This window comes from Heterocephalus glaber, unplaced genomic scaffold, assembly GCF_053883595.1.
Source record: "Heterocephalus glaber isolate CG9 unplaced genomic scaffold, H.glaber_assembly_v1.0 deba00001498, whole genome shotgun sequence".
Taxonomy (NCBI): Eukaryota; Metazoa; Chordata; class Mammalia; order Rodentia; family Bathyergidae; genus Heterocephalus; species Heterocephalus glaber.
In genome coordinates this window covers 7,601,629-7,629,321 of record NW_028258321.1, presented here as the reverse complement: position 1 = coordinate 7,629,321, position 27,693 = coordinate 7,601,629, and the positions used below count along the sequence as shown (strand labels likewise).

The window sequence follows — 27,693 nt, the reverse complement described above, 5'->3', positions numbered from 1 at the left end:
GAGGGGTAAAAGAGGAGGATAAAGAGAAAGCCAAGAGGGAGAACAGGATGCTGTGCAATTTATAATGAACCCAAAGGAAATAGTGAGGGTACAATCAGAAAATAAGGCCAGGCGTGGCGGCACGCACCTGTGATCCCAGCACTCTGGAGGCTGAGGCAGGAGGATTGCCATGAGTTCAAGGCCAGCCTGGGCTACACAGTGAGTTCAAGGCCAGGCTGAACTACATAGTGAGACTCTCAAAAAAAAATTATATATATATATATATATATAGAGAGAGAGAGAGAGAGAGAGAGAGAGAGAGAGAGAGAGAAATTAACATTTCCATGTTCCTTAGGAAAAAGTACAACAAAAACACTATCACAGCCACAGAGATTAAACAATATAGGATCAGGGCATTAATAATAATTTAAAAGAATTATATCAGAAATATTGCTTTCTTCCTTGTGCCTTAATTTCCACACTTTGAGGTCTAAAATAATATTACAATATATTTATCAATAATATTATTAACCTTTAGAAGATAAACTAGGACTGAGGCAGGAGGATCGCTGTGAGTTCAAGCCCAGCCTGGGTTGCACAGAAAGAGCCTGCCTCAAAAAACAAAACAAAACACACACAGCCAAAAGGAAGATAAACTAGGATAGAAAAAGATTAAGAAATTTAGTTGTAAAATGCTTCTGCATATCAGTTGCTGGTATAAACTCCCAGGAGGTCTAAGAATATCTTATTTTCAAATATCTATACTTGTAAAAGATACTGATAATGTAATACTGTATTCTTTTTTCTAGAGGACTGATGCAAAGGAAGTTTATTGTTGTGTGGGACCTCTCATTTGAAGGCACCAAGAAGAAATTCCAAAACTAGCATTTGGACATGATGAGAGGAGATTAAGAGGTTCATAAAACTGAGAACAAGTGGGGCTGGGAATTTAGCTCAGTGGTTCCACTGACTGCCTTGTAGGCACAAGGTCCCAAGTTCAATCCCCAGAACCAAGAAAAAAAAATTGAAAACAAATGCAAAGTACAGTGGAACTTGTGGTTCTACTTATAACCACTGTGCCTGACCCACTGAGCTAGACACTGCCTCAGTAGGTCTCTATTTTTTATTCCCCACTATCAAAGTGATTGAAGTAGCAATAATTAAATCAAAATTGAAAAAAATTAAAAGGTTGTCAATTTCTTCAATATGCTGAACACAACTCAAATATTTAGCAAAATACTAAAATTACCTGCATACCTGACAATTTACACTATCCCAGTCCTTAACAGAAAGAGAAAGAAAGATACAAAGAAAAAGACAGAGAGAGACAGTGAGAGTTAGATTTTTAGGCCCTAATATAGAAAGTTATACACAGGCAGGGACTTAGCTCAGTGGCACTGCAGCTGCACAAGGTCCTGAGTTTGATCCCTGGTACCAGAAAAAAATATATATACATACAATATATGCAACTATATTATTAAGTGAGTAAAAGTACTTGCAAAATATAATGTACATAGCCAGGTTTCTATAAAAATGTTTATATACATATTTGTGTATGTATGTTAAAAACTTGAAAGACTGTTCAAAACTTAACATTGTTTTCCTGGAGGGAAGAGAGAAGGGCATTAAAGGGGACTTGCACTCTGCATATTTCTGTCATGTTAGAGATTTTATAAAGAGAATTATTAAACAATAAAAACAGTAGAACAATAAAAAATTAAATTTTTACCTGGTGGAATAAATTCTGAGAGAATGGGGTGTACTCCAAGGAACTCATTTTTTTAAATTAATGTTATTGGTATATTTCAGATGGGGACTAATGGGGGGCTCATTTTAAATCAGCTCTCTCTTTTCACACAAAAATTACCCCAATCTGCTCTACCTCCTACAAGTTTTTCCATCCCCTAGGAATTCTCTGGTCAAGGAAATGTGGAGAACTTGCCCCCTGTGGTGGAAGGAGTTGCTGCTCCTTCCCTTCCAAGGACTCAGTTCTGAGCCTAGACTCCATCTGCTACTGCCCTCTGGAGGCAGAGACAAAGTGGGACCCAAAATAGTTAATTACAGGTTAAAACTGACCGAGCCCTTCTCACAACAAAGCTTGGAATCCCAGTGAAGACCTGGTCTGGGGCTGGGGATGTAGCTCAGTGGTGCTGTGCCTTCCTGGCAAGGACAAGGCCCTGAGTTCGATCCCCGGGACAAAGAAAGAGAGCTGGTCTGGAGGATTCCAAGTGGACACCAAACTTATCCAGTCAAAATATTGAGGGCACGACCCTACATCAGCTGGCCTGAATCAGCTAGATAATGAAATAGCTTAACAACTGCATTCAAGTTTAGGCTGGCAGGGTGGATCTGGCCAGAGAGGATTTTGAAGCAACACAAAGACCGTCATACCTTGGAAGCCACCGAGAAACATGATGTGGATCGTAGAAGGCATGGACACAGGAAGGTAACTGCGGCGACTGCAGAGCACCAGCTGCACTGTGGCTGGAGTGACCTTTCCTCCCTAGGTCAGCAGAAGGGACTACCACTCAGAGAAGCAGGAGAAAGGGCCTTGCGGGCCCTCCCGGCTCCATTATGGATGTTACAGTGGGTGGGAGTGTGAGGGCATTATTTTCTGTCTTTTGAAAAGTCATCCCTTCTTTAAAACCCAAGTACCACCTTCTTCAGAAAACTTTCCCTAAATAAAGCTAAATGACTGATGTGCCATTTGTAGCAGTGTAATCGTTCATTAAACTGCATCCTTCCATCATCACCTTATTAGACTGTACATGTCTTTAGGAAGAAATCACGTTTTGGTTTTCCACAATGCCTAGCGTGAGGCTGAGAACATCACATGTCTTCAGTAAATAACTGCTTGATGGAAAAGTTGAAAGGAAGAAACCATCAGGCGTCTGAAGATTCCTAACTTTCTTCCCAGTTTAAACAATACATACCTGCATTCTCAAGTCAGAGGGGCTGAGCTTCAGCCAGACCTGGTATCTTCTTTTCTGAGGAAAGCTATCCTGAATGCAAATTTAATCTCAAAGCACTACAAAGAACAACCGAGAAAGCAGTTTCCTCTCAATCCCCTTTGGGTACCAGGCTCCTCCTGTCTGTCTGTCTGTCTGTGTGTGGGGAGGGGATGCTTGTGATGTGGTGGCTGGAGAAAAGCAAGGGAGAGGAGAGAGAGGCTGCGGGCAGTGATTATGCGGAAGGGATTTGCGATGTCCCCTCCTTTCTTTGTCCTCTTTCTCCTCGTCCCCTTCTGCATTTGTCTGGGAGGATCCTGGAGTGTTCTTTTGATCGACTCAATCTTTCTCTGGCTCTTGAGTTCTGATTGGCTGAAGGACTTGGGGCGAAAAAACTTTAATTAAGTAGATAATCTCTTCTTTGGACGTTTGGCAGCTCCATTTCACCTCTCCTTAACTCTGTTTGGGATCGCTTACACACCAAGGAAGTTGGGCTTTGAGGAGAATTCCATCCCACTACCACTGAGAAGAAGAATACCTCATCTTATTTCTGTCTCCCAATTTTTCAGAATTTTCTCTCTGGGTTACTCAGAAGATTATGTTTCTAATGAAGCCGTCCATGTGCATCTTTCTTTTCACCTGTGTCTTCCAACTCAGCCACCCCTGGTAAGTAACCTGGACCCCTACCTGGTACTGGGAATAGGTCAGTGTATGTAATATATAGGACAATGCTCATTTTCATTTCCAGAAATGTAGGAGACCTTGAGATTTCTCCTGGGAAATACCATCCTATGAAACAGGGCTCTTCCTAAACTGATGGCTGATTTCAGTAAATCTTTAGGCCCCTCAGTGTACCAAATCTTGGTATCAGCACTGTGGACAAGGGGAAGTGCTTTAAAATAGATTCTGCTTTGTGTTCAAGGTGAAGGCTGGAGACAAAATTTGATAAGATCTGATACTGCACTTTCCAACTTAACTCTAATTTCCTCAGAATACTTGAAATAACTTCTTTTGTTGTCACTTCCCTAGACATTAAAAATGTATTTGAACTACTAAATTGGTATTGGGTAAACAAACACATTTGAAATAAAATATTTAAAAAATCTAAACCTCTACAAATGTATTTAATTTGTTCAATTTATTAAAAAATGTTTAAATTGCTCAGAAAATAAGACAGTGTATGTGAAAGTGTTTTTGCAAACTTTGAATCATTGCCTAAGCTACCAATAATATTATTCACCTCATTTAGCTCTTAGAAAGCATATATATCATCTGTATACATGCAGTGGTTAAGAAGCAAGCATACAATAGCAGAAGCACAGCTCGAGAAAACCATGTTGTTGGAGTCCCCCAGTTCACATACAAGTTCAGCCAGCCTCTCCCATCAGTTCTCATTTGGACCATCTACTTAACTAACATACAAATCCAAGTGCTTCGTAAAATGTCTGGGAAGCTAGAATAAAAATTCTTTTGCTGAAATAAGCTTCTGGTGCTAATTGAGAGCATATTCTTATCATAAATGAGACTAGCCATCTTTATTGGAGGGTTGATTTCAAAATATGTCAACCTAGTGAACTATCTGCAAGTAAATGCAATAATTTGCAATATTTCCAGAAGCATAAAAAAACTGGTAAAATTTTAAGTGTCATTTTAATTGAATATTTCAACATTTAAAAATCTCTTCTCTCTCCTACATGAGAACAAAAAGACAAAAGGGAGAGGCAATTTCAGAGCATTTCTACTGATGCTCATAGTATTCTTCAGCTGATTCAGTATCAGCAAAAGAGAAACACGAGATTCCTTTCCCTAGTCACCAGGGGAGTGTGAAGAATCGCTCTATAAAAATACCTTTACTGTGTGTTCCCTTCCCCGCTAAGGGGTCATGTTCACTTCATTCCTGTACTGACACAGCCACTCTGAAAGGTGGCTGGGTTGCTTGTCTGTCCAAATTCAAGTGTCTGGATTCAAAAAGAAAAAAGAAAAAGGAGATGTGAAAGAAGTTCTAATTTAAACACTGAGTCTCAGAATCCCCTCTTGCCTTGCCTGAGTTGGAGTAGAAAATGTGCAAATTTTCTGTGTAATGCAGTTAGATTTTAATTGCACTCTCCTATCAGTCTCACTTTGAATTAAACATTTGTACTTTGCCCAAGATTCTGTTTTTTGGTAATGTTAGTTTTAAATTTAACACTAAATCTTGGTTATTCTTATAATGCAACAATCAAGGCTTTGCGTAAGGTCATCGTCCCCTTTGTGCCAGCAGAAAAGTTTGACCAACCACAGCCTTTGAGATGTTTCTCTTAATACTTCATTATCAACCTTTTATGTAAGGACCTCAAAAGCGTTTAACAGATAGAGAACCATGATTTCTGCTTGCTGTTCAGATATAGGCCTGCCTGAAATAGCTGTCTAAAAGAGTCCAGCAACAGCAATCCCTGGGCTTGAAAAGGAGAGAATAATGGCATGCATCCACAATGTGTGTATTTACTGAGAAAATCAGTGTAAGACTAATAATTATTATTATTAAGAGGAGAATTTGCGACAAAAAAAAAAAAAAGAGGAGAATTTACCACAGTTTTCTTAATAGTGGGACACTTCCAAGGAGGATTATGCTTTACAACTCGGGAAAAATCTTTCCCTTTGTTTTTCTTAATCTTTATGGCTCCTAAAAAATAGAAGGGGGATTCATGAAACAGCTGAGGAGATGAACAGGCCTGTGTATACTATTTCCTTAAACACTGACCCCATTGTATTTGAAATGGTGTTTTAGAATATTAGAGGTCTTGTCCTCCAGCTCTCTCTGCCTCTGTCTGTATCTCTGCTTCTGTCTCCTCTGTCTCTCTCTCTCTCTCTCTCTCTCTCTCTCTCTCTCTGTCTCTCTCTCCCTCTCTCTCTCTCTGTCTCTCTCTCTCTCTCTCTCTCAAAATCAGAGAGATGTGACAGGATGCGGAGGTAATCTATGCCTTACTCTTGTTCCTTTATTTCTTTCTAAAGTGTGTAGTATGGGTTCAGACAGGCTCAGTTTCTCTTCTGCAGGAGGGTAAAACTTTGTCTGAAATATTTGGATTTTTAAGGCAATGTTTGCGAAAATATCATTGTTTGGCTCTCATTATTTAGGTTTTTAGAGTAACCTTTCTATGGATATTGAAATTTCATCTGATAGTAATATTCCAGAGCCCTGATTAGTGAAGGAATTTTTTGTTTTTGTTTTAAGTAGTGCTGGAGAAGGAACTCAGAATCTTCTGCAGGATAAGTGAGTGCTCACCACTGTGCGACAAACCCAGCGTGGGAGGCAGTTATTGTAGCAGGGTCTCTACACCCATACTCTCTCCAAGCACTGCTTATAGATAAAACTATTGCACTCCATATATACCTGCTACTATTTTTAGATGTATATAGTGAACAGTAAAATACAAATTTATTTAAAATTACTAAATTCATACACTTTTGGATTTTTTTTTCATGTAAATATTTTCCACAAACAGATATTAAAAGAATATGTTCAGGCAAGTGAAAGTCTACTAAACTTATCCCATTAGTAAAGGATTCTCCTCCTCAAGGAGGCTATAATCTCTGAAATTAGGGGGAAAAAAGATGTGAGGAGCTGCTGTGGAATGTGGAAAACAATACACTGATGTAAAAGATGCACTCACCTAATGACTTCCTGGGTCCATTAAAAGATGCAGAACCCATAAAAAGCCTGGAAACCTGAGAGTGGCCCTGAGAGGGACAAGATGAGCATCAGTCCTGCAGGCAGGCAGCCTGAGGGCTTGAGACAGGACCCGAGCAGTTCCATTCCCAGTCTGTCCTGGGTTTCAGTCTTCATTTCTCCTGCCATGGAAGACAATAATGACTATTATTATAGTAATTACTAACAAAGCTGATGATATTCTGGAAAGTGACAGTTCCTTCAGCTTTACTTAGGAAAACTGGATTAGGATAGTAATGCTTTGAGGCACATCTTCATTGTGTGCGGGGGCGTACTATGACGTGCAGCGGGATCTCCAATTTGTGATGTTACACAGGGAGAAAGAGGGCATGAAAAAGGGACCAGAAGCAAAGGAATTTTAATCCAAACCCTTTCTCTTCCATGCAGATTACTCTTTTCTTTTTCCTAGCTGGACATTGGTTTAAAGCTGGCTCTATATCAGGTAATACTATTCTTCCATGGGTTTAAAATAAAATTCCTTTACAAGGGGCTCAAAGTACTCATTTCTATTTCCATCAGAAAAGCTGATGAGAATTCATATGGCTTAGAGTGAGGTCAAGACAATTTTTCTTAGGACAAATCCTTATTTTTCTGAAAGCAGATTTTTCTTACCAAGTAAAGGATCGGGTCCATCAAAAATGTTCCCCTTTGCCTCCCACTTGACATATACCCAGACTCTGAGGGCCCTCAGAAGAAACTACCACACACTGTGGACAGACTCTGCAGTCTCATTACGAGCGAAACTTTTAGGGTTTGATTGTTTCGATCTGTACTTTAAATCCCATTATTGATCATATCGTTTCTCTGCACGCTTCTTAGGTGAGAGCTTTCTCTAAGCCGAGAGAAAATCAGACCTGAAGGGATCATTTAAATTCACTATTATCTGACCATCTCAAGTTCACTTTCTAAATGGGTTGTGTTCCCAGCTTCAGGATCCTCTGGTGCCAGCACATTATGAGGTGATGTTCCAGTGTCCCAGCCAGACACCATAGAGGGTTAATTGTTCAGTCTTCTATCCAGCTCCATGGATGAAATTCTCTTCTTCTCCAGGCCACATGTAAACCATCCTTACAAGGAGGAGTTTCCCTGTCACTCAAAACTGTGATTTCCGTTTGCTGTCACAAGCCCCAGTCCTTTTCCCTCACTCAGGCTCTTCAGGTCCATCCTGGCAGACTGGGAAGATTTCATTTCATACCAAGATCCAGGAAAGGAAGTGCAAACCAATAGCTTGTCCACATTATCCTGCCTGGCATTTCTCGCTTCATCCAAGGCATCTATGGAGCCCAGATTAGTGCTTTGGGAGTGTCATTTGGTTTTAAATCTTATATTATGGAATTTTTCACTTTCTTTTACAAAGATAGAGCAAATAGATCTATAATGAACACCCTTAGCTCAGCTTTGGCCATTCTGGGGGGGTTTGAGGGGGGGGTACCAGGGATTGAACTCAGGACCTTGCACTTGTGGGACAGGCGGCGGCACCACTGAGCTAAATCCCCGGCTCAAGCTGTGGCCATTATGAATCCTTGACCAATCATGGTTCGGCATTTTCAAATGTACTGTATCTACTTCTCTTAGTTTAAGCCATCTAAACACTACCATGGCTGGGAGCAGAAAGACTGGGGAAATGAAAAGGACTCTCCTACGCTATGTCTGAGAGATCTACAGTGAGGAACCGGAATGAGTCTTGGGAAATATTTCATGGAGATGAAATATTGCCACTAGGTTGGAGCTGGAAAATCCAGATTATAAATTAGCCAAGGAGGATGAGTTATTCAAGTACAGATTTGAGTTTATTTCTGCTTCAGCAGTGGCTGATTAGCAAAGGAAACAGAAATTGATGGATGGAGAGGATGAGAAGAGAAATTTTTTACTATCCACTTGGGTTTGGTTTCATTAGGAGTGAGAATACTGTGAAAAGAGCCAAAGCCTGTCTATTTTGTTATCTTGAACTATTTACCTGGATGTTTTACAGGATAATTCTTGGGGTCACCATGCATACCCACCTCTTGATACAGAAATAAACTGGCATTGCAACCATCAGTGCAATGGATAACATGAGTATTTTCAAAAGTCCAGAATATAGGATCCAAGGAAATGAAATCGGGAACAAAACAAAATTCCCTACCTCCATTGAGACTGGGAGAAGTTCCTGCGAAGCCAGGCTTCACAGGAACTTGGGCTGTTCCTTAGCAGCTTTCACTGAGGGACCTAGGAAAGGAGAGTGCAGCAGCTTATTTTCAGCTGTCCTCATTTAACTGATAAGTGCTGAAATGCTTTTCTGTAGCTCAGTATTTTTCAGCAGAGTTTGTTACAATACACAAAGAACGAAGGGAACAAAAACAAGGAAAGACAGCCTGTTGTTCTGGAAATATCCTGGAATACAGATGACATGTCCCTTTCAGAAGAAAAGGCCATCCCTGGAAAACATGATTTCCTTGGGAAGGAATCTGCCTGAGAAGGCGTTGCAGAGATCTGTAGTACACAGCTGTCCCAGGGCCATTCCTTGGCCTCTGCCAATAGTTGTTTGGTAAAGGCTAGATTTGAGAAGATGTGGGATTTTAATAGACAGTTGACTTAAAGACTATTTTTTTTTGGTACCGGGGATCGAACTCGGGACCTTGTGCTTGCGAGACAGGTGGTGGAACCACTGAGCTAAATCTCTGGCCCCTCAAGGCTTTTTTTTTTTTTGGTACTGGGGATCGAACTCGGGTCCTTGCGCTTGCGAGGCAGGCAACAGAACCACTGAGCTAAATCCCCACCCCCCACCCCAAGGCTATTATTAAAATGGACATACCTCGGGCCGGGGATTTAGCTCAGTGGTTCCGCCACCTGCCTCGCAAGCACAAGGACCCGAGTTCGATCCCCGGTACCAAAAAAAAAAAGAAAACAAAAAACACACATAAAATGGACATACCTTTTAAGCTTTTCTTTTTTAGCTAATTGATTTACAAGATTTTTTCATGCATTAATGTACTTCATTATTATATTGAAAAAAGAAACAGTTGAAAGAGATAGAGTTTAAATCAGTGAACTGCACAGGGGAGCGTGACCCAGAGCCACACACTCCTGAGTTTCCCCTTTTATGCGCCTTCCCTAACCCCAGTCTCTGTCACGGCCATTTTTGTTTTCTCTCTTCCTTCTAGTGCCACACCCTACCAGGAGTCCACACTAACTGCCTTCATGTCCTAATTCTCTGCTCCCTGAAACAGGGCCTCCTTCCTGGCCCTCATGGGAGATCTCTGCTGATACTGGCTTTGCTCCTCACTGACACTTTCCTAAATAGGTGTAAATTGGTCTTTGGAATTCTGAATTTTTCTCTTTCTTGCAAGACTTCAGCTGTCTGCACTTTCTGCTTCCTGCTCCCTTTGCCCAGCTCTATAAGAAAAGGCCTCATTTCAATTATTTGTACTTTACAATGGAAAATAATTAGTCATGCTGTTCACCCTTAACAAAAAAAATTTTTTTTTGGTTTTTTGAAACAGGGTCATACCATGTAGTTCAGACTAGCTTTGAACACACTATGTAGCCTAGGCTGGCCTTGAACTTGCAGTGATCCTCCTGCCTCTGACTCCCAAGAGCTGGGATTACAGGTGTGCACCCCCATGCCTGGCCCTTAACGAAACTTTACCTTTAAAGGACACTCCCTCTCAGTGTACAGTGGGTTGCTCCCATTTAAACACCCTTGGGAATCATCAGAGAGGGGTGGTAAGGAAAACTTTTGAGAGCCTGGGATTCAGCTTCACAGTTATCCGTGAGACCTTCTGACTGTGTAATTGTGTGCATGTGCACATGCCTGTTGGCACGTGTGCTCTTGTGCTGTCCTGGAAGACAAAGAAGCACATGAAATCTCACAGAAGAACTGACTCTGGGCTCTCCTAGGCCAGGCATGGTTCGAGCTCTATGGACCAGAAGCTGCATTGGAGATGCAGTCTGACAGGAAGTTGTTGTCTGAAGTTTGGACCCTTCTGGACCTTTCCCCTGCCTCCCTGGAGGCCCCATGTCAGTCTCCAGGGGAAACCCTCAGCCCATGCTTTTACCACTCCTTCTGTCCCCAGGGCTGCCACTCAATCATAGCAACTGAGGATCTCTCCCAAGGGATGCCTGTGGATGCCTCAAGACTCCTGATTTTTGAGGATTTTGAGAGATGTGATTGAAGGTTTGGGAGAAGTCAAAAGTGTCACTCAAAGACTTATGGGGGAAATGAAGAGACACAGAAGCAAAGGGAAACAGAGGATATTAGGAAAAAGAGATATGGGTATTGTGACGAAAACATCAAATTCTGGAGACTCATACTAAAAATCTGCTTTGAAAAAGCATGGATGGAGGGCTGGAGATTTAGCTCAGTGGTTCCGCTGCCTGCCTTGCAAGCTCAAGGTCCCGAGTTCAATCCCCGGTACCAAAAAAAAAGCTTACAGGGACACTGTAGTACAAAGGATAAGTTGAAGCCTCACTTCTGGATTGGTGACTAGCATGCAGGATGTGAATGAGTAGCTGCTTCATGAAAGATTTCTGTGAGTGGAGGCAGAGAGCACAGCGGTAGAGGGTAGATGGTCCCTGGCAGCCCACGGGAGCTGGTGGGGTGTGGCAGTTGCTTCTACCTTCCTGCACCAGGGCTCACAGAAAGGCTAGAGGCAGATCTGGGGGAGAAGCTGTCACCAAAGCCACCTCTTCAGGGTCCTGGGGATAACAGTGAGGCTAAAGCTTCAGGGTTTTTCTGAGAAATTATCCTACTTATCTGGTGACCCAAGTCCCCATGGGTTTGCTTTCCAGTCGATGGAAACTGCCAGGAATCAAGATAATAATGAGCCTGAGGGTCTTCTGTGAAATCAGGAAGCTCTGGTGCTGCTTCTTCAGAGGGTCACCCCAGGGCGGGAGAGGCCATGAGCTGCAGGTCGATAGTGGCCGAGGCCATGGCCACTGCACACGGCACAAGTGCCCCTGAAGGCTGAGCCCAGGAGGGCAGCACAGGACAGAGACTCCGCTAGACCGTGTTTTCTACTCTCCCTCTCCTGTGCATGGATGGCAGTACCCAAAAGGACAGCCTCTGTAGGGTGTAGGGCTCCAAGCAGGGCTACCACATGGCTCTACACATCTGGGTGTGTCAGAGAACTGGTGGGCTGTGGGCACCAGAGATTTCTTGAACTGAGTGACTGTATCACCCACCAGTGCACTTGCTCTAAGAAGAGAACTGAGAAGGCCCAGCAACGCTGCTGGTCACCTGACTTTGTCAGCAGCTCTTCTGTCCAATGAAGGAATTGGAGGGCCCTACACAGAGTGCTCTGAGCCTCCACTGACAGAACTATGTTAGCAAAACTGTGTAAGGCCAAGTGCAAGGACCCAAGTTCGATCCCCGGCACCAAAAGAAAAAGCTGTGTAAGGCCATTGTGCACACAAGACACTCTCGATAATCATGTGGAAAATAAAACTGAGCCTAAAAGACATGGCTCCCTACTTAACATTTTTAAAGAGACTTACCTTTTTTCTTTGCAGGGCATTCATTTATGAGGTTGTTTCTCCACTTCCCCAACATCCCATATGCACCCCAAACAAGTCATTAAATAATAAATTATGTATTCATCCCATTAGAGAATTAGGTAAACCTCAGATTATAAAACCAAGGCTGAGGGCTAAGGATTTAGCTCAGTAGCATCTTGCCTGTCTTAGAAGCACAAGGTCCTCAGTTCAATCCCCGGTACCCCCCACCCCCAAAAAACCCCACCAAGGCCAAAATAATTTTGCAGAATTAGAATGTGTTCAAGAAAGCAGGCACAGTTTAACTGGATTTGACTTCCACACGAGATAATTGTGCTCCAAGTAACGCTCACTACGGAAGATCACATTCCTCTCACACGTGGAAACCTGTAGGTGCACTTTCTTCTCCTGGTCACTGAGGAAGACATTCTCTGTCTTGGTGGCTAACACTATTTATTCACTGCCTTTTTCCTTCTTCTTTCCTTGGTTTCCCTGTCCACGAAGTTTCTCCTTTTCACGAAGCTTCTTTAATGCCTTTGCTTATCTTTGAAATTCTGGTGCTCATCTCTGTAGAGGTCGAGAAAACGGGGAGTGGCCATGAGAGCGCAATGCATGCTGCGGTCTGGATGCCAGCTGTAGCCTCCTTCCTCTTAGCCATGGCCGCTCACTGAAAAGCTTCACCACTTTCAAGATTTGGGGGGCCAGGGATTTACCGCAAGGTCCCGAGTTCGATCCCCGGTACAAAAAAAAAAAGGATTTGGAGTCAGTCGGCCTGGCAACCTCACCGAAGAGCCAGGGACTCACAGGACTCGTGCCCAAGGCATATTCTGAAAGTGAAGACATTTCCTTCCAAGGAGCAAGACTCCTTGGCCTGACCCAGAAGCAAGACTTACTTTTTTAGAGCTGTTTTAGGCTCACAGAAAAGTTGAGCTAAAAGTGCAGCATTCCACGTGTCTTCCCCTCCACTCCTGCAAACAGTGTCCCCTTTTATCCATCTCTCCCTATGTTTTATACATAGAACCCAGCATGGAAGCATCAGGCCCCGGCAAACAAGCCCATTCCAAGCAGTGTGGTGGCTCCAGATAAAGCAGAGCCCTAGCCAGGAAGATGCAGTCATCCTGTAGACCTGGAAGCAGAAGAGAGGGCTGGGAAGCAAGAGAATAAGGACACAGCAGCAGTGACGTGTGTGGCCTGGGCTTCCTGTGGGGATTCAGGAGTCAGGAGTCCTGGATCAGTAAGGGGAATAGGAGCAAGGGAAATATGGGCTGCAGAAAAACACAGCTGTTGAGGAATACTTGTTCTAAAATCCTACTGCCCAAGTAAAGTGCCAGCTTGGCCACTTAACTGGCTGGGTGATGCAGGTTAAGCTCTTTCTCTACACTTCAGTTTCTCTACCCATGAAATGGAAGATAGAATCATTTCTACCTCAAATATGTGTTGTAATAATCAGATGAACTTCAAACATATGAAACACTTAATAGTATTTAGTCTATACACAATAAACAGTGAATACAGAGCATCATACCTAACACATTGAGTTATGAGAATTTCAAAACATGGTAGAGGGGTGAAGTACTTTGGACAATCCCCGATACACACCATAAGTTTGGCTATTGTTATGTGACATGAATTATACTTTATAAAATATCAATCATATATATTAGTTATATTGTAAGACTAACAAAAGGAGAAGAAATAATTATGAAATATTTACTTGGAAAAACATTTTTAAAAGTATTAGGCAGGCGTGGTGGCACATGCCTGTAATCCTAGCACTCGGGAGGCTGAGGCAGAAGGATCACCACGAGTTTGAGGGCAGCCTGTGCCATGTAGCGAATTCAAGACAAGTCTGAACTACCTAGTGCAATCCTATCTCAAAAACAAACAAACCAAAAAATTTACCTGGCAATGTTTTTAAGCCAAGTACAGTTATTTATGCAAATTATGGACCATTCATGTCCAAATACTATGAGACGCAATGACAATTGTGCACAGTGTGAAGGGGGTAGGATCGACTTTGCAAAAGGTTTGATTACAGTGCCAGCCTCTGTGTTTACACGCTGAGTGCTCAGGGCCTGTCACCTCATGGCGTGATCATCTGCTAAGGCCCCAGGGGCATCTTTCCACTCTGCAACACATCAGCAGCAGCCCTGCTCGGGCCAGACTTCCTTCTCATATCCTGCAATATTTTTTCCAGTCATTAATCTTTTGAGATTTTCATTTGGGTCTGATGATTCCTTCATTCCTTTTTTCCCAAAACCCTTTAATCCAACCCATTTGTCTAGAGCACTTCCTATGTTCAAGGTGGTATACAAGGAGCTCGAGGGAAACAAAGGTGATTGTGGTGCCTGTATTTATAGTCTGATAGGAGGTAGTAAAGGGAAACCTCAGTATGAGGCAGGAAAGTTTTGATGTGATGTTTCAAGAAGTTCCAGCTGTGGCTTCTGCATTGCATTCAAGAATTCTAGGATGGTGGCTTTATTGGAATACAGTACTGTATACATGCCACAGACTTCAGGCCTTTAAAGTAGCAGTTTTGAGTAGATTCCCAGACTTATGCACCCTCATCAGAACAGACTTCAGATCATTTCATCACCCCAAGAACAAAGCCTTTACTCTCCGGCAGGCACGCTCCTCTCTCCCTCCCTCTGACAACTGCCAATCTGCTTCAGTTTCTGTGGAATTGCCTTGCCCAGCCACTTCATATAGATAGGGTCAGACAGTTTATGAGTGGCCTTTACATCTGGCTTCTTTAAGTTAGAATAATCTTTTCAAAGTTCATCCATGTGGAAGCATGTGGCAGTGCTTTATTTTTTATGACCAAATAATATTCCATTACGGATATACCACATTTTATTTACCCATTCAACTGAGAGACATTTGGGTTGTTTTGCTTCGGGGCTATTACAAGTGAGGCTGCTATGAACACTAACGTACAAGTTTTTTTGGCATATGTTTTCAATTCTCTTGAACATACTCATACCTAGGAGAAGAAATGCTGGGTTATACTGTAACTCTTTTTATGTAATCTTTTGAAGAATTTCCAGACTGTCTCCACAAGTATCTGCACCATTTTACAAGCTCACCAGCAACGTATGTGGATTCAGATTTCCCCACCTCCTCATCAATGTTGGTTGCCTGTGATTTTTATGTTAGTGATCTTAGTGAGTGCAAATTCTTATTGTGTTTCTTTGATGACCAAAGATACTGAGTATCTTTTCATGTGCTTATTGTCACTTGTATATCTTCTTCGGAGAAATGTTGACTCATGTTCTTTGTCCAGTTATTAACTGAGTTGCTTTGTTCTTGTTAAGAACTCTCTCTATATTCCTGATATTATTTACCGGATATATGAAAATATTTTCTCCCACTCCTCCTCTTTTCTTCTTTTTTAATTAAACATTTTATCTTATTTTTCCAGGGTTGCACACAGGGCTTTCACATGGAGCTACATCCCCAGCCCTTTTCCATTTATTTTGAGACAGGGTCTCCCAGAGTGCTGGGATTTCAGGTTTGTGCTTACCACACCTGGCTCTCCTCCCACTCTGTTCGGTCATTTTCTTGGTGTTTTGGGGTTTTTTTGTTTTGTTTTGATTGTTTTTGTTTTTGGTTTTTTGGGGGGGTTTTTTTGGTATCGGGGATCGAACTTGGGTCCTTGTGCTTTCAAGGCAGGCAGCAGAACCACTGAGCTAAATCCCCGGCTGTTTTGTTTTGTTTGAAACAGGGTCTCACTCTGTGCTGCAGACTGCCTTGAACTACTCACTAAGTGGCGCAGGCTGGCCTGGAACGCACACTGATTCTGCCCCAGCCTCCCAAGTGCTGGGACCACAGGCGTGCACCCCGACAAGGGGCTCTGGCAGTATCTTTTGAACTACAAAAGTTTTTAATTGGGATGAGGTCCAATTTATTTATACTTTTTTGTCGCTTATGCTTTTGGTATCACATCTATAAAACGTGGTTGTATCACATTCTGTCTGTAGAGAAGCCACAGTTTATTATACAAATTTTATGTCTTTCACGTTTGCTAGCATCTTTCCTTCAAGCCCATGCCTGTCCCATGTGACACCCATACAAACATTCAAACTCCTCCGTTGGCTCTCTTTGCATCTTCTCACAATGCACATTCACTATGCTCCCTGCACTCTATATTTCACTCCCTCCAAAGCACGTCAAGCCACTGTCTCCTTAATCAAGAACAAGCCCTTCCTCCTTTGGTGCTCACTAGTCTCTTCTAACGCTGCACACTGTGGACACGAGTGAGCCAGCCATGGTGTAAGTGTGTCTGCAAATAATTCAGGAATTAATGACACAAGTCTCTTTATGGGGCTTTTTTGTCATTTTTTCCCATGACAGGTGTGCAGTTTAATCTGATTGATTAATCACTTGGGCTACACCAATGTATTACACAGATCTATGTATTTTAGGGTCTCCTGGGAGAGGAGAATCTTCTACAATTGCTGCCCTTCACTCCTTCTAGTGTCAACACAGAATCTTCTCACGGGAAGAATCTTTAGGCTGTGGCAAAGCTGTGTCTTTGTCACTCACTTTTTGTCTTGTTCTGCTTTCTTTCCTAACAATGTCTGTCCTGAGAGAATTCGCTTGCAAAATAAAAATTAAATATTACTTCCAATTTTCTGAATCAGTTATCTTTAGAGTATTATGCATAATGTTGTCTTAATAAAACTAGTTTCCTTTTCTTCTAATGAATTATACTTCCTGAAGTGATGCTTACTACTCCTGGAGGCAGAGATAAGCTGGTGTCTCTCCATTATACGCTGGTTGTTCTCTCTCCTAGGTCAGTGAACAATTTCCTGATGACTGGTCCGAAGGTAAGAAAACACTTCTTTGAGGGCCGGGGATGTAGCTCCAGGTACCACGCCTGCCTGGCAAGTGCAAGGTCCGAAGTTCAATTCCCAGTACCCGCCCCCCCAAAAGGAAAGAAAAAGTCCTCTGATTAACATGGATATTACCAAGCTTCACTTGTCGACTAAAGATGACACATGTTGATTTATTTTCACTTTCTCCACATCTTTTATTACATTGAGCTACATATTACAGACAGAAAAACTGAGGCCCAGGGAGTTAGGACACACGCAGAGCCACCCAGCAAACTAGTCAGAGCCCAGAAAAGCACTTAGGAGCACTGATTCTGACTTTTTGGTTGGAATTTCCAGAAACATCAGCAGGCTTCCCTGGGTATCAGGCTGCAGTCACACGTCCTGCTCAGTGCAGCAGTGGAATGTAATTCCCCATCGTTAAGCTGCTGGAACTGTATTATTCGATCTCCACAGAGAAGGGCATTTCCAGATCCAAAACATTATTTTCTCTTTTTTTTTAACTTATTGATTGATTGATTGATTGATTTACTTGGCAGTACTGAGTATTAAATCCAAGCGAGGCCTCATGCATGCTAGGCAAGCACTCTAGTGCTAAACTACATCCCCAGCCCTCTTATCTTATCTCCCCCACCATTCGCCCTGCAATCCCACCTCCCCCAGTCCCACATTTTGGGGTGCTCAGTGTGTATACTTTGCTCATGTCCATTCCCCATTACTTGCCCTTACACCCCTCCCTCTTATCCTCTCCCTCTTCTTTCCTCCTCCTTCCGTTTACTTTCTTATAATCTTTTTTGAGGTTCCACATATTAGAGAGAACATGCAATATTTGTCTTTCTGAGTCTGGCTTATTTCACTCAACATGATAATCTCCAGAGCCATCCATTTTCTTACAAGTGGCAGAATTTTGTTTCTCCTTGTAGCTGAATAACATTCCAATGTGTACATATACTACATTTTCTTTATCTGTTCATCTACTGATGGCCACTGTTCTGATTACTTTTTTCATTGCTGAGGCAAAATGCCTGACACCCAAAGTTAAAGGAGGAGAGGTTTATTTGGGTAACAGTTTGTGGAGGTTTCAGTTCATCATTGGCTGGCTCCAAGGCAGGGTGGCCTGCCAGAGGAGGGGCATCGCAGAGGAGAAATAGTTCATGGCATGGCAAAGCAGGTAGAAGGCAGTAAGCAGCAAGCAACATCAGCACCAGAAGCAGCAGCAGCCACCTTCTTTCAGTCCCTTTTATTCCACGCAGCTACCCACCCTTTGGACAGTGCCACCCACACTCACGGTGGGTCTTTCCATTATCCACACCCAAAACTATGCTAAATCAACCAGTGGGCTACTTATCACGCACCCTTCATCCCAGCATCACCCACCTTAGTTCCAACCACCTTCAAAAGCCCCACCTTGTCACCCCATGAGGTGGGGGTCTATAGAAACACAAGTCATAACAGGCGTCTGGGCTGATTCTATGTCTTGGCTATTTTGAACGGTGCCACAGTAAACACAGGTATACAAGTATCCCTATGGTATGCTGTCTTAACTGCTTCAGGTAGTGATATATTTTCAGTTTTTGAGGAACCTCCATATTGATTTCCATAGTAGCCATATTAACTTACACGCCCACCTTGTTCCTTCTCCTACACTCTCTCACCAGCATTTACTGTTTTTGTATTCTTGATGTTAGCCATTCTTATTAGGGTGAGATGGAATCTCAGTATAGCTCTGATTTGTGCTATGGTTTATATGCAGATGTCCCTGAGAGTCTCATGCACTCATAGGTAGGGCAGGTGATTGGATTACGGGGCGCTGGAGCTGACTTGCTGTTGGGAGTGAGATCTGGTCAGGAGCGGCAGGTTACCAGGGGTGTGACCTGGGAGGGTTTATCTCCTTTCATTCTCACTGCTTCCTGGCCACCACGAGGTGAGCAGCTCTCCTCGGTGATGCCCCTCTGCCATGCCACCCTGCGGTGGAGCCAGCCATGGACTGAAACATGAGCCAAAGTAAACCTTTCCTCCTTTAAGCTGTAACCGTTGGGTATTTTGTACCAGCAATGAGGGAAGTGACTAAGACAATTTGCATTTCCCTAATGGCTAAAGATATTAAGCATTTTTTCATATACTTATTGGCCATTTGTATTTCTTTTTTGAGAAGCATCTATTCAATTAATTTGCCTATTTGTTGATTAGGCTATTTGATTTTTTTTGGTGTTATCTTTCTTGAGTTCGTTATATATTCTAGATACAGTGGTACCTCAGTTCACAAATGTTTCTGTTTACAAACAGTTCAGTTCACAAACAGAAGCATTTGCCAAAATGTTGCTTCCATGCATGAACTCATCAGGCGACACTGAACCTTATGGGAAATTTTGATTCAGTTCGTGACCAATTAGGTTCACAATCAGAATCACGGAAAGAGTTAAGTTCATGAACTGAGGCACCTCTGCATCAATCCTCTGTTGGAAGAGTAGCTAGTAAAGATCGTCTCCCATTCTGTAGGCTGCCTATTCACTCTCTTAGTTGTTTCCTTTGCTGTGCATAAACTTTAATTTGAAGTACTCCTGTTTATTGAGCTTCTTGCTATTATTTCCTGGGCTACTGGAGTCCTATTCAGCAAGACTTTGCCTGTGCCTATGGCTCCAAGAGTTTCCTCTGTTTTCTGTCAGCAGTTTCAGAATTTCAGATCTTAACCCTAGGTTTCTGTATGGGTGAGAGCTAGGGGTCTAGTTTCAGTCTGCTACAAGTGCACGTCCAGTTTTCCCAGCACCACTTGTTAAAGAAACTGTGTTTTCTCCAATGTATATTTTTGGCTCCTTTGAGACAAGACCTGTTACCCAGGCTGGCCTCCAACTTGTGACCATCTAGCCTTAGCCTGCTGAGGAGCTAGAATTAGAGGTATGTGCTACCATGCCAAGCTCAAAATGTTATTTTCTGACATAGTAATGGGTATGAATAGCTGAAAATTCATTAGTTGTATGGCTGGGGCTTGTTTTGGAGAGGCAGTTTATATAACAAATAAAGGCTAGTGGGAACTAGAGTCTAAGAAAAAGTTTCTCTTCTAATTCTGCCATTTGCTAGCTATAGGACCCTAGGCAACTTAGTTTACTTCTGCTCTCTAAGCCTCCGTTCCCTAACCTATACCATGGCCCCTGTTTCATAAGGTCATTTGTAGGGTTAAATGAGACAGCATATTTAAAGTGCTTCCTCCAACATCGTTTGGGAGGGATGGACAAGAACTTTTGGGCAAATGCCTCTTCAATTCAGGCTGAATTCTGACCCCGTAGGCTTACCTGATCTACTCCAGCAGTGTGGCAGCTGGTGCCCAGAGTGGAATCGAAGAATGCAAATATCAGTTTGCCTGGGACCGCTGGAACTGCCCTGAGAGAGCACTGCAGCTGTCCAGCCATGGTGGACTTCGAAGTGGTAAGGACAGCTTTGGCCACAAGTCCCCAGATCCCCTGGGAATGGCACCTTTCTTCCCCCACACCTTATTCGCTTCCTCTCTTCTCTCAGACATCTCCCTCTTCTCAGCTCTTCTCTTCTCTTTACCTCCACTTTCCCATCTATAGAGTGTTTTTCTTTCTACCCCAACACCCTCTCTGCTGAACAAATGGACCTTGTCTCATCTCCAATCCCATTTCATCCTTGGCTGCCCAATCAGCGAAAGGTTTCCTGACAGCGGAAGTAACATCAGGAGGAGGGTCGGGGTCCTAATTCCGCATACCTGTCAGCCCTGCTTTCAGCTTGCTCAGCCGAGAGGCACTGGGCGAGAGAAAACTTGCACTGGGAAATCAGATTCCCATAGAGGTGATAAATAGTGGCCACGCCAGGCAATGAAAGGCTGCCAGGGATTCCTCTGCAGATCAACTGAGCATGCCTCTCAGGCTCCACAGTCCCAGGAGGAAGGGAAGGCGGGCTCTTCACAACCTGGCTCCACACTCATCTCCTTCGGCTCCTCCTCAGGCTTCTTCCCACCCAGACCCTTTATAATCGTGCATGTCGACAACAGCGCACCCACCTAGTCCCAAAATGCATGGCCTGAAAGGATGGGAGGAGGCCAGGGATGGAGCAGACTGGGTGAGGGTTCGGCTCCTCATAAAGAGGAGGCGATAGGACCGAGCTTCTGGCGGAGGCACTAAAATCGGGCCGCTTTGGGCTACGACGTCTCTCCCCGACTCTCCGCCCTTTGGCTCCCGCCAGCTAACCGGGAGACGGCCTTTGTGCACGCCATCAGCTCCGCGGGCGTCATGTACACCCTGACTCGGAACTGCAGCCTCGGAGACTTCGACAGCTGTGGCTGCGATGACTCCCGGAACGGGCAACGGGGTGAGTCACGCTGCGGGGTCAGAGCGGCCAGGTCCGCTCACGTCAAGGGCGAGGCTCAGCCGCTCCCTCCGAACCCTGACGACAGGCAGCTGCTGTGGGGCTCGCCTGGGATCCCAGCACTGGTGAGGGCTGGGCCAGAAGATGGGGGTTCACGGCCAGCCTGGGCTACACAGTCAGGCTTTGTCGTATGAAAATCACACTGAGAGAGTGACCCAGTCTGAGCCCGAATCCTGCACGGGAAAACCAGGCTTCATGTAGCCTTCTTCTCGCACTGGGCGGTTCCTTCCAGCACGGTAACGACGGCGAGGGAACAACGCCCCGCAGGGAGCCCCTGCTCTGCTCTCAAACACCTGTTTCCTGTGCCTCTGCTTTCCGCCCTTTCCCGCCACTGTGGCCCCGGCCCCGGGCCTCCCTGCTCCGTTTCCGACCTCCTCGTTCCTCCCTGTTTCCATCGCGCCCCTCTCCCTCTAGACGACGGAACTCCCGGCTCTTCCTGCCGCCTCTCCCGTGCTCCGCTTCTGCAGGAGTGGGAGGCCCCCGGGCTGGGGCGGCTGAGGCTGGCGGTGGGAACGGCAACAGCAACAAACCTTGCAGACGCAGAGGAATCCGGAGCCAGGGCGCTGGCCCACCCTGAATCCTTTCCGGTCCGACCCCACCCCTGCCCAGCAATTAGAAACACCCATGTGGGAAACTCTGGACGCAGAGCCACTTCCGCTTTTCCAGGGGGCCAAGGCTGGCTGTGGGGAGGCTGCAGTGACAACGTGGGCTTCGGAGAGGCGATTTCCAAACAGTTCGTCGATGCCCTGGAGACGGGACAGGACGCCCGGGCAGCTATGAACCTGCACAACAACGAGGCCGGACGCAAGGTGAGCCGGGCTAGGCCCTGCCCGTGCGGCGCCCGCACCTCACGGGCGGGCGGGCGGCGCCGGGCTCACCCGCTCTCTCCCCAGGCGGTCCAGGGCACCATGAAGCGCACGTGCAAGTGCCACGGCGTGTCCGGCAGCTGCACCACGCAGACCTGCTGGCTGCAGCTGCCCGAGTTCCGCGAGGTGGGCGCGCACCTGAAAGAGAAGTACCACGCGGCGCTCAAGGTGGAGCTGCTGCAGGGCGCCGGCAACAGCGCGGCGGGCCGCGGCGCCATCGCCGACACCTTCCGTGCCATCTCCACGCGCGAGCTGGTGCACCTGGAGGACTCGCCCGACTACTGCCTGGAGAACAAGACGCTCGGGCTGCTGGGCACGGAGGGCCGCGAGTGCCTTCGGCGAGGGCGGGCACTGGGCCGCTGGGAGCGCCGCAGCTGCCGCCGGCTGTGCGGGGACTGCGGGCTGGCGGTGGAGGAGCGCCGCGCCGAGACCGTGACGAGCTGCAACTGCAAGTTCCACTGGTGCTGCGCGGTCCGCTGCGACCAGTGCCGCCGCCGCGTCGCCAAGTTCTTCTGCAGCCGCGCGGAGCGGGCGCGGGAAGCGCTGCGCCCGGCCCGGGGCTAAAGCCCTGAGGCCTCCCTCGCCTGTCGGGGCTTCTGTTAGATTCCAGTACCGGGGAGCCGGGGCCGGGCACCCTGCGCCCCCAAGCCCCGAGTCCTGAGGGAAAGATGCGTTCTCCCCAAGCTCGCACTTGCCAGGAGGGTTTCCCAGCTCCTCTGCGCGCTCCTCCCAGACCTGGGTCTGAGAGCTGTGCTAACACCGAGCTCCATGGATCTTCCGCGGACTAGGAAGACTCTAGGCCTCCCACCACAGCTCCCCAGCTGCCCTGTGCCTGGCCTCGCCTATCGAGCCTCCGGAAAGGAAAGGACCTTTCTTAGACGCAGGCCCCGGGTGAAGCCCAGGCATTTCCCTTTGCCTGCCGTCTGCTACCAAGCCTGCAGCACCCCTCCCTGGCTCTCTTCCTGCAGAGCCCTGCCCATGGCTTCTGAGTCCCTGCTGTGGATAGCGTCCACAGAAATATCTAACGCTTTCCTTCTTCACTACTAAAAAGAAACCATGAGGAAACAGACCTGGGACCAGGCATACCTTGGAGGCAGCTAAGGTGGGACCCGGGGAGGAGGGAGGCCTGGGCTCCCCACCCATCCTCCCGACACTGCTTCTCTACAGGACCTGCCTAACAGTCCCCCGGAATATTCCAGACACATCCAAGAGGACTAGGGACTGACTGTGTAAGAACAGGGTACCAGGCATTTCCTACCCTTTAAAGCTAGCTTTCCCTGCTCCTAGCCTATTTTGTCCTGGCAGCGAAACCACTTTTTCTCCTTCCCCAAAGGAGCCAAGACAGAGGTAAATAAAGCCAATTTCCCTTCCAGAACCTGGTCTGCACCTCTGAAGGCAAGTCATTGGAGGGACAAGCTGGTTCTCAATAGGCACTGGACACCTTCCTTCAGTGAGGGAACTTCCTGCAGTGAAGCTGTTGCTAATACGAACTTCAGCACCTTGAACTTTAATTGATTGCAGTCACTGTGATATGTGCCACCCTCTCCACTTCAGGTACTGCACTTACTATGCAGGATAGGGGAGCAGGGTAGGGTGAGTCAACCTCTAGGCTCTCTCCTCCCTCCGTCCTCAGCGGGATACAAAACCTCCCAAGAGCCCTGCTTCCCTGATGGCCTGCACAGTGAGCCTGACTTGACTGCCTGCACATCATCTTCCACAGACACATTCCCTCTCACTCAAGAGCCAGGAGCTTGCTGCTGTGATAGAGTCTTCCAGTTGCATTCTCTGACAGAAGCAGTTCAGCAGGGACTTGTTTATGAAACAGAGCTCTAGCCAAGGAAGCGAAAATTCCCTGCAGCCCAAGGAGCTTCCCAGCCTACTCCTTTGTCCTGCGCTAGCCCTGGGTCTGGCACCAGGCAGCTTCTCTGCAGAGCTGGTCTGCACCCTCTTCTCCTAGGGTAGGAGAAAGTGCAGAGGCCACAAAACTAAAGTTCTAGGGGCTGACCAGGACAAGAAGAGCTCTCGTATGGCAAACTGAGCCAAGGCCCCTGGCCCTACTCTCCCACGTCTTCTGGTCCTACTAACACTCACTGGAAGAGGCGGCCCTTCCTACCACGGGGCATACATCTCTTCAGGGTCCCTCAGTGCTTCATTTCCAGTTTTATTAACAAAGGGTCCTTTCCTCATTCCTTCAGCTCGTCTGGGCCTCTTAAGTCACCTTCCCTAATCAAGCAGCGACTTCACTAAGCTGTGCCATTTGCCAGAGTTAACATGATAGTGTTCATGAAGAAAATGTGGCAAGGCAGTTAGAAAATATAAAAGTACAGTGTGGCAAGGCAAAGCTGCATCTCAGCATAAAAGTAGGAGACTTACTATGCTCCATATTTGCGAACTTCGGGTCACCATTCTAAACACGTCACACTGTCAGAAAGTTCTCACTGAATCCCCCAGTAGGGGGCTAATACCAGACCCACCCGAGTTCTGCAAAGAGGAAGTTACAGAGCTCCTAGATCTTACTGGCCCTCCTCCACCCCCTTTGCTTTATGCGTTGTTTACTCAGGAGGCACTGGCGTGGAGACACTGTGAGCCACACACTGGCATCTTGCACTCGTGGGTCCTTGTCTCACACTCGGAAACCACGGCCGTGTCCCCCTCACCAACGTGGGCAACTCCAGAACTGTGGCTTGGGGAGACACCTTGGAGGTCAGGTAGTCAAACCCTGTGTCTTACAGACTTAGGCTGATGCCGAGAGGCCCTGTAAGTGAGCTTGGGATGAGCGCTGGGATCCAGGCCCTGCCCACCTCTCGGTGCTCTTTAGGAGCCCATCTCCCTCCACTTGAGGGCAGAAGCAGAGGGAGGTCCTGAGAAGTGACAAGAACATGGGGTAGGGGGGCAAAACCCCATCCCCTTCCTGGGCCTGGCCTGTGGGCCTACACACAGGCAGGGGTCACGTTTTTGAAAAGAATTCCCACTTTAACTGGCCTCAGCTGGGTCGGGGCAGAGACAGACAGGTCATGTCAGCATGCTGGTGGTGCTGCTGGTGGTGGAGGGGAGAGCAGGCCGGGGCACTCGCCTATTGTGGGGCTGGATTGGATGCTTCCACTCATTCATTTCCTTTTAATTAACCCGCATTCCTGCAGGAGAAATATTTATGTTGGCTCCCATAGAGGCAGTCCTCAGACTGGAGAGAAGGGGAAAGAAAGCCTGTCTTAGCAAAACAATATCTCTAAAGAGCTCAGGAAGAGAAAATAGGGGAACAAAATGCCATTAAAATAGCCGTGTACCCCCACTGGAGTCAATGAAAACTTCATTTCACATGTTAATCCGCCAGTCCGCCCCTTCTCTTCTCACAACAGCATTTCGGAAAGTGTTTGGGAAAAGTCTTCCCAGTTGGGACACAGCGCCCTGCAGCTCAGACTTCTTCTTGTGTTAGTTCAGGGCTCCAAGCAGGGCCACTGCTCCAGCAGCGGCTTTTCTCTCCCCCCCTTTAATTTAAACAAAAACCTCAGAGTTCATCAACCTCCCACTGAAATTCACAGCTGCTGAACAAACTAATCCCCTCTCCCAGCCTTTCTTCCCTTCAATGGGCTCTTGGCTTCAAAGACACTTTGGGAAAGGACTTTGCTGGGGCTCACACTGCTTCATCAATAGAAGTTAGTGCAAGTATTATCTGAAGAGCAAGTGGCTTTACAAACAAATACTGCCTAACAATCCCTCCCTCCAAACACACACATCTAGCCTGCAGACACGATGGGATCGAAGACAGGGTTAGGCCCAGCAGCCCCTGGCTTCACACCCAGTGCTTTTGTGCAGCTCAGCCCTGAAGTGGTGTGGAGAAAGCTCCGGAGCTGACATCGGGCACGAATGCACACAGGGACACACACAGACAGGCACGCATGTATGGCAACGATCAGCAAGTCCATGGGAGCGGGCTGAAAGTGTGAAAGACAGGAAATGGCAAAACAGGCCCCGAGGAGGCAACAGTTGGGAGATGGACTGAAGGAGCCTCACCAAAGCAGCTTCATCGCACTCTTAAATACATCAGTGTGCCCAATGCTGTTTGTCCACGAACCTGCAATCAGAGGGCAGCCCTGAGCTGTGCGGGGGCTAACAGGGAGAAAGGCCCCAAGCCGTGAGAAGCAGTGCCGAAGGACAATCTTTTGCTCACATGGCTCCTGTGCAGTGTGGCTGATCCCCACAGAACGATCAGCCTAAGGCCTTGGGCCAGGTTCAAATCCAAGTGGAGCTGAGGGCTTTTCCCAAGACACTGGGGTCCTTCCGCTCCCACCTTCTGACCTAAGACAGCCTCCAGCAAAAGGCAGTTCATTCACCCCTTCTAGCTGTCCCCTAACCCAGCCCCCCCTTAGTAATGCTGGCACATGAGAAATTCCATTTAAAAGGGACCTGAGTTTCCTCTCTGATTCTGCCCAACTCCAAGCCCTCACATCAAGACTTGTTCAAAGGGCGAAAAAAAGCCAACTCTCTACCAGCCCGCGGGGCTACAGAGGAATATAGCCTTGAAAATATGAAACCAGAGGCAGAAATAAGGTGAGGTCAGACTCAGAGGTAGACTTGGAAGCAATGACGCAGAAGCGACTGGAACAGAGCATCCCTGGGGGAGGGATCAGAAAGGTAAGACCTGGCTCTCCACCCTGCCCCCAGACAGAGGATACCGTGGAGGGACCCTAAGTGGCCAGACACAAAAGGGTGAAAAGCAGGTCCTCAGCTGTTCGATCTGAACCTATAGCCTCATATACTGAGCAGCAGGGTAAGGGGTTGGGAAATAAACTCGATCTGCAGGAGGCAAATGACAGCAGAAGTGGCCCCTGGCAAAAGGCTGCCTGGCCCAGCCTTGCAGCTTATGGGCAATGCTGAGGACAGCCTTCAGGACAGGCATGAAGCTGGACACCACTGAAGTTGCTGCAGCCTGCCACCTGGGCATGTACCTCAAGGCCCTGTGCGAAACTTCCTGCATCCACACATCGGGCAGCTTCATGAAGCCCAGCCACAACATGCGGTGAGAGCTGTGGAAATTGACCCTGAGGTTAGTGAGCCTCCCCTACCCCTACCCTGGCAGAATGGGGGGCATAAGAGAGCACTCAGGTTCTAGCACACAATCCAGGCAAGTTGTATTTGTAGGCAGGGGCAGGTTTGTAAAGACCCACAGGAACAAAAGACACTGTGCTACTTTGGCTATGGGCAGTCGGGGAGGGCACAGGGCAGAGCACAGCTAGGTACTTACTGTCCCTTCACACAGCTTCTCGTGTAGACCTTCTAGGCACTGGGCCGCCTCATCCAGCTTCCTTCTTGTCTTCTGCAGAGAGGGAAACAGATTCTGACCCAGCCCCTAAGTCTGACACTATACAGGAGTAGATTAAAGATAGAACGGCTCAATGCTGCTTCCCTCATTTCACACAGGAAGAAAGGAAGCCCAAAGATGGTAAGTTACTGGCTCAAGCTGACCCAGCTAGCAAATGAATAGCAGTATCGCTTCCTCCTGGCCC

The 27,693-nt window shown here is 46.4% G+C and overlaps 1 protein-coding gene and 1 pseudogene across 1 annotated transcript; one reads left to right on the top strand and one right to left on the bottom strand.

Moving 5' to 3' along the window:
- The first annotated feature begins 322 nt into the window (after nucleotides 1–322).
- On the top strand, nucleotides 323–26,544 carry Wnt8b (Wnt family member 8B). The gene is made up of 6 exons (XM_087185844.1): nucleotides 323–3,593; nucleotides 16,901–16,934; nucleotides 20,225–20,363; nucleotides 21,141–21,266; nucleotides 21,990–22,132; nucleotides 22,217–26,544. Exons 1-6 carry the CDS (start codon nucleotides 3,526–3,528, stop codon nucleotides 22,751–22,753), a joined length of 1,047 nt encoding a protein of 348 aa, XP_087041970.1. The 5' UTR covers nucleotides 323–3,525; the 3' UTR covers nucleotides 22,754–26,544.
- LOC147825505 (small ribosomal subunit protein mS33 pseudogene) lies at nucleotides 12,559–12,948 on the bottom strand (annotated as a pseudogene).
- Nucleotides 26,545–27,693: the final 1,149 nt, after the last annotated feature.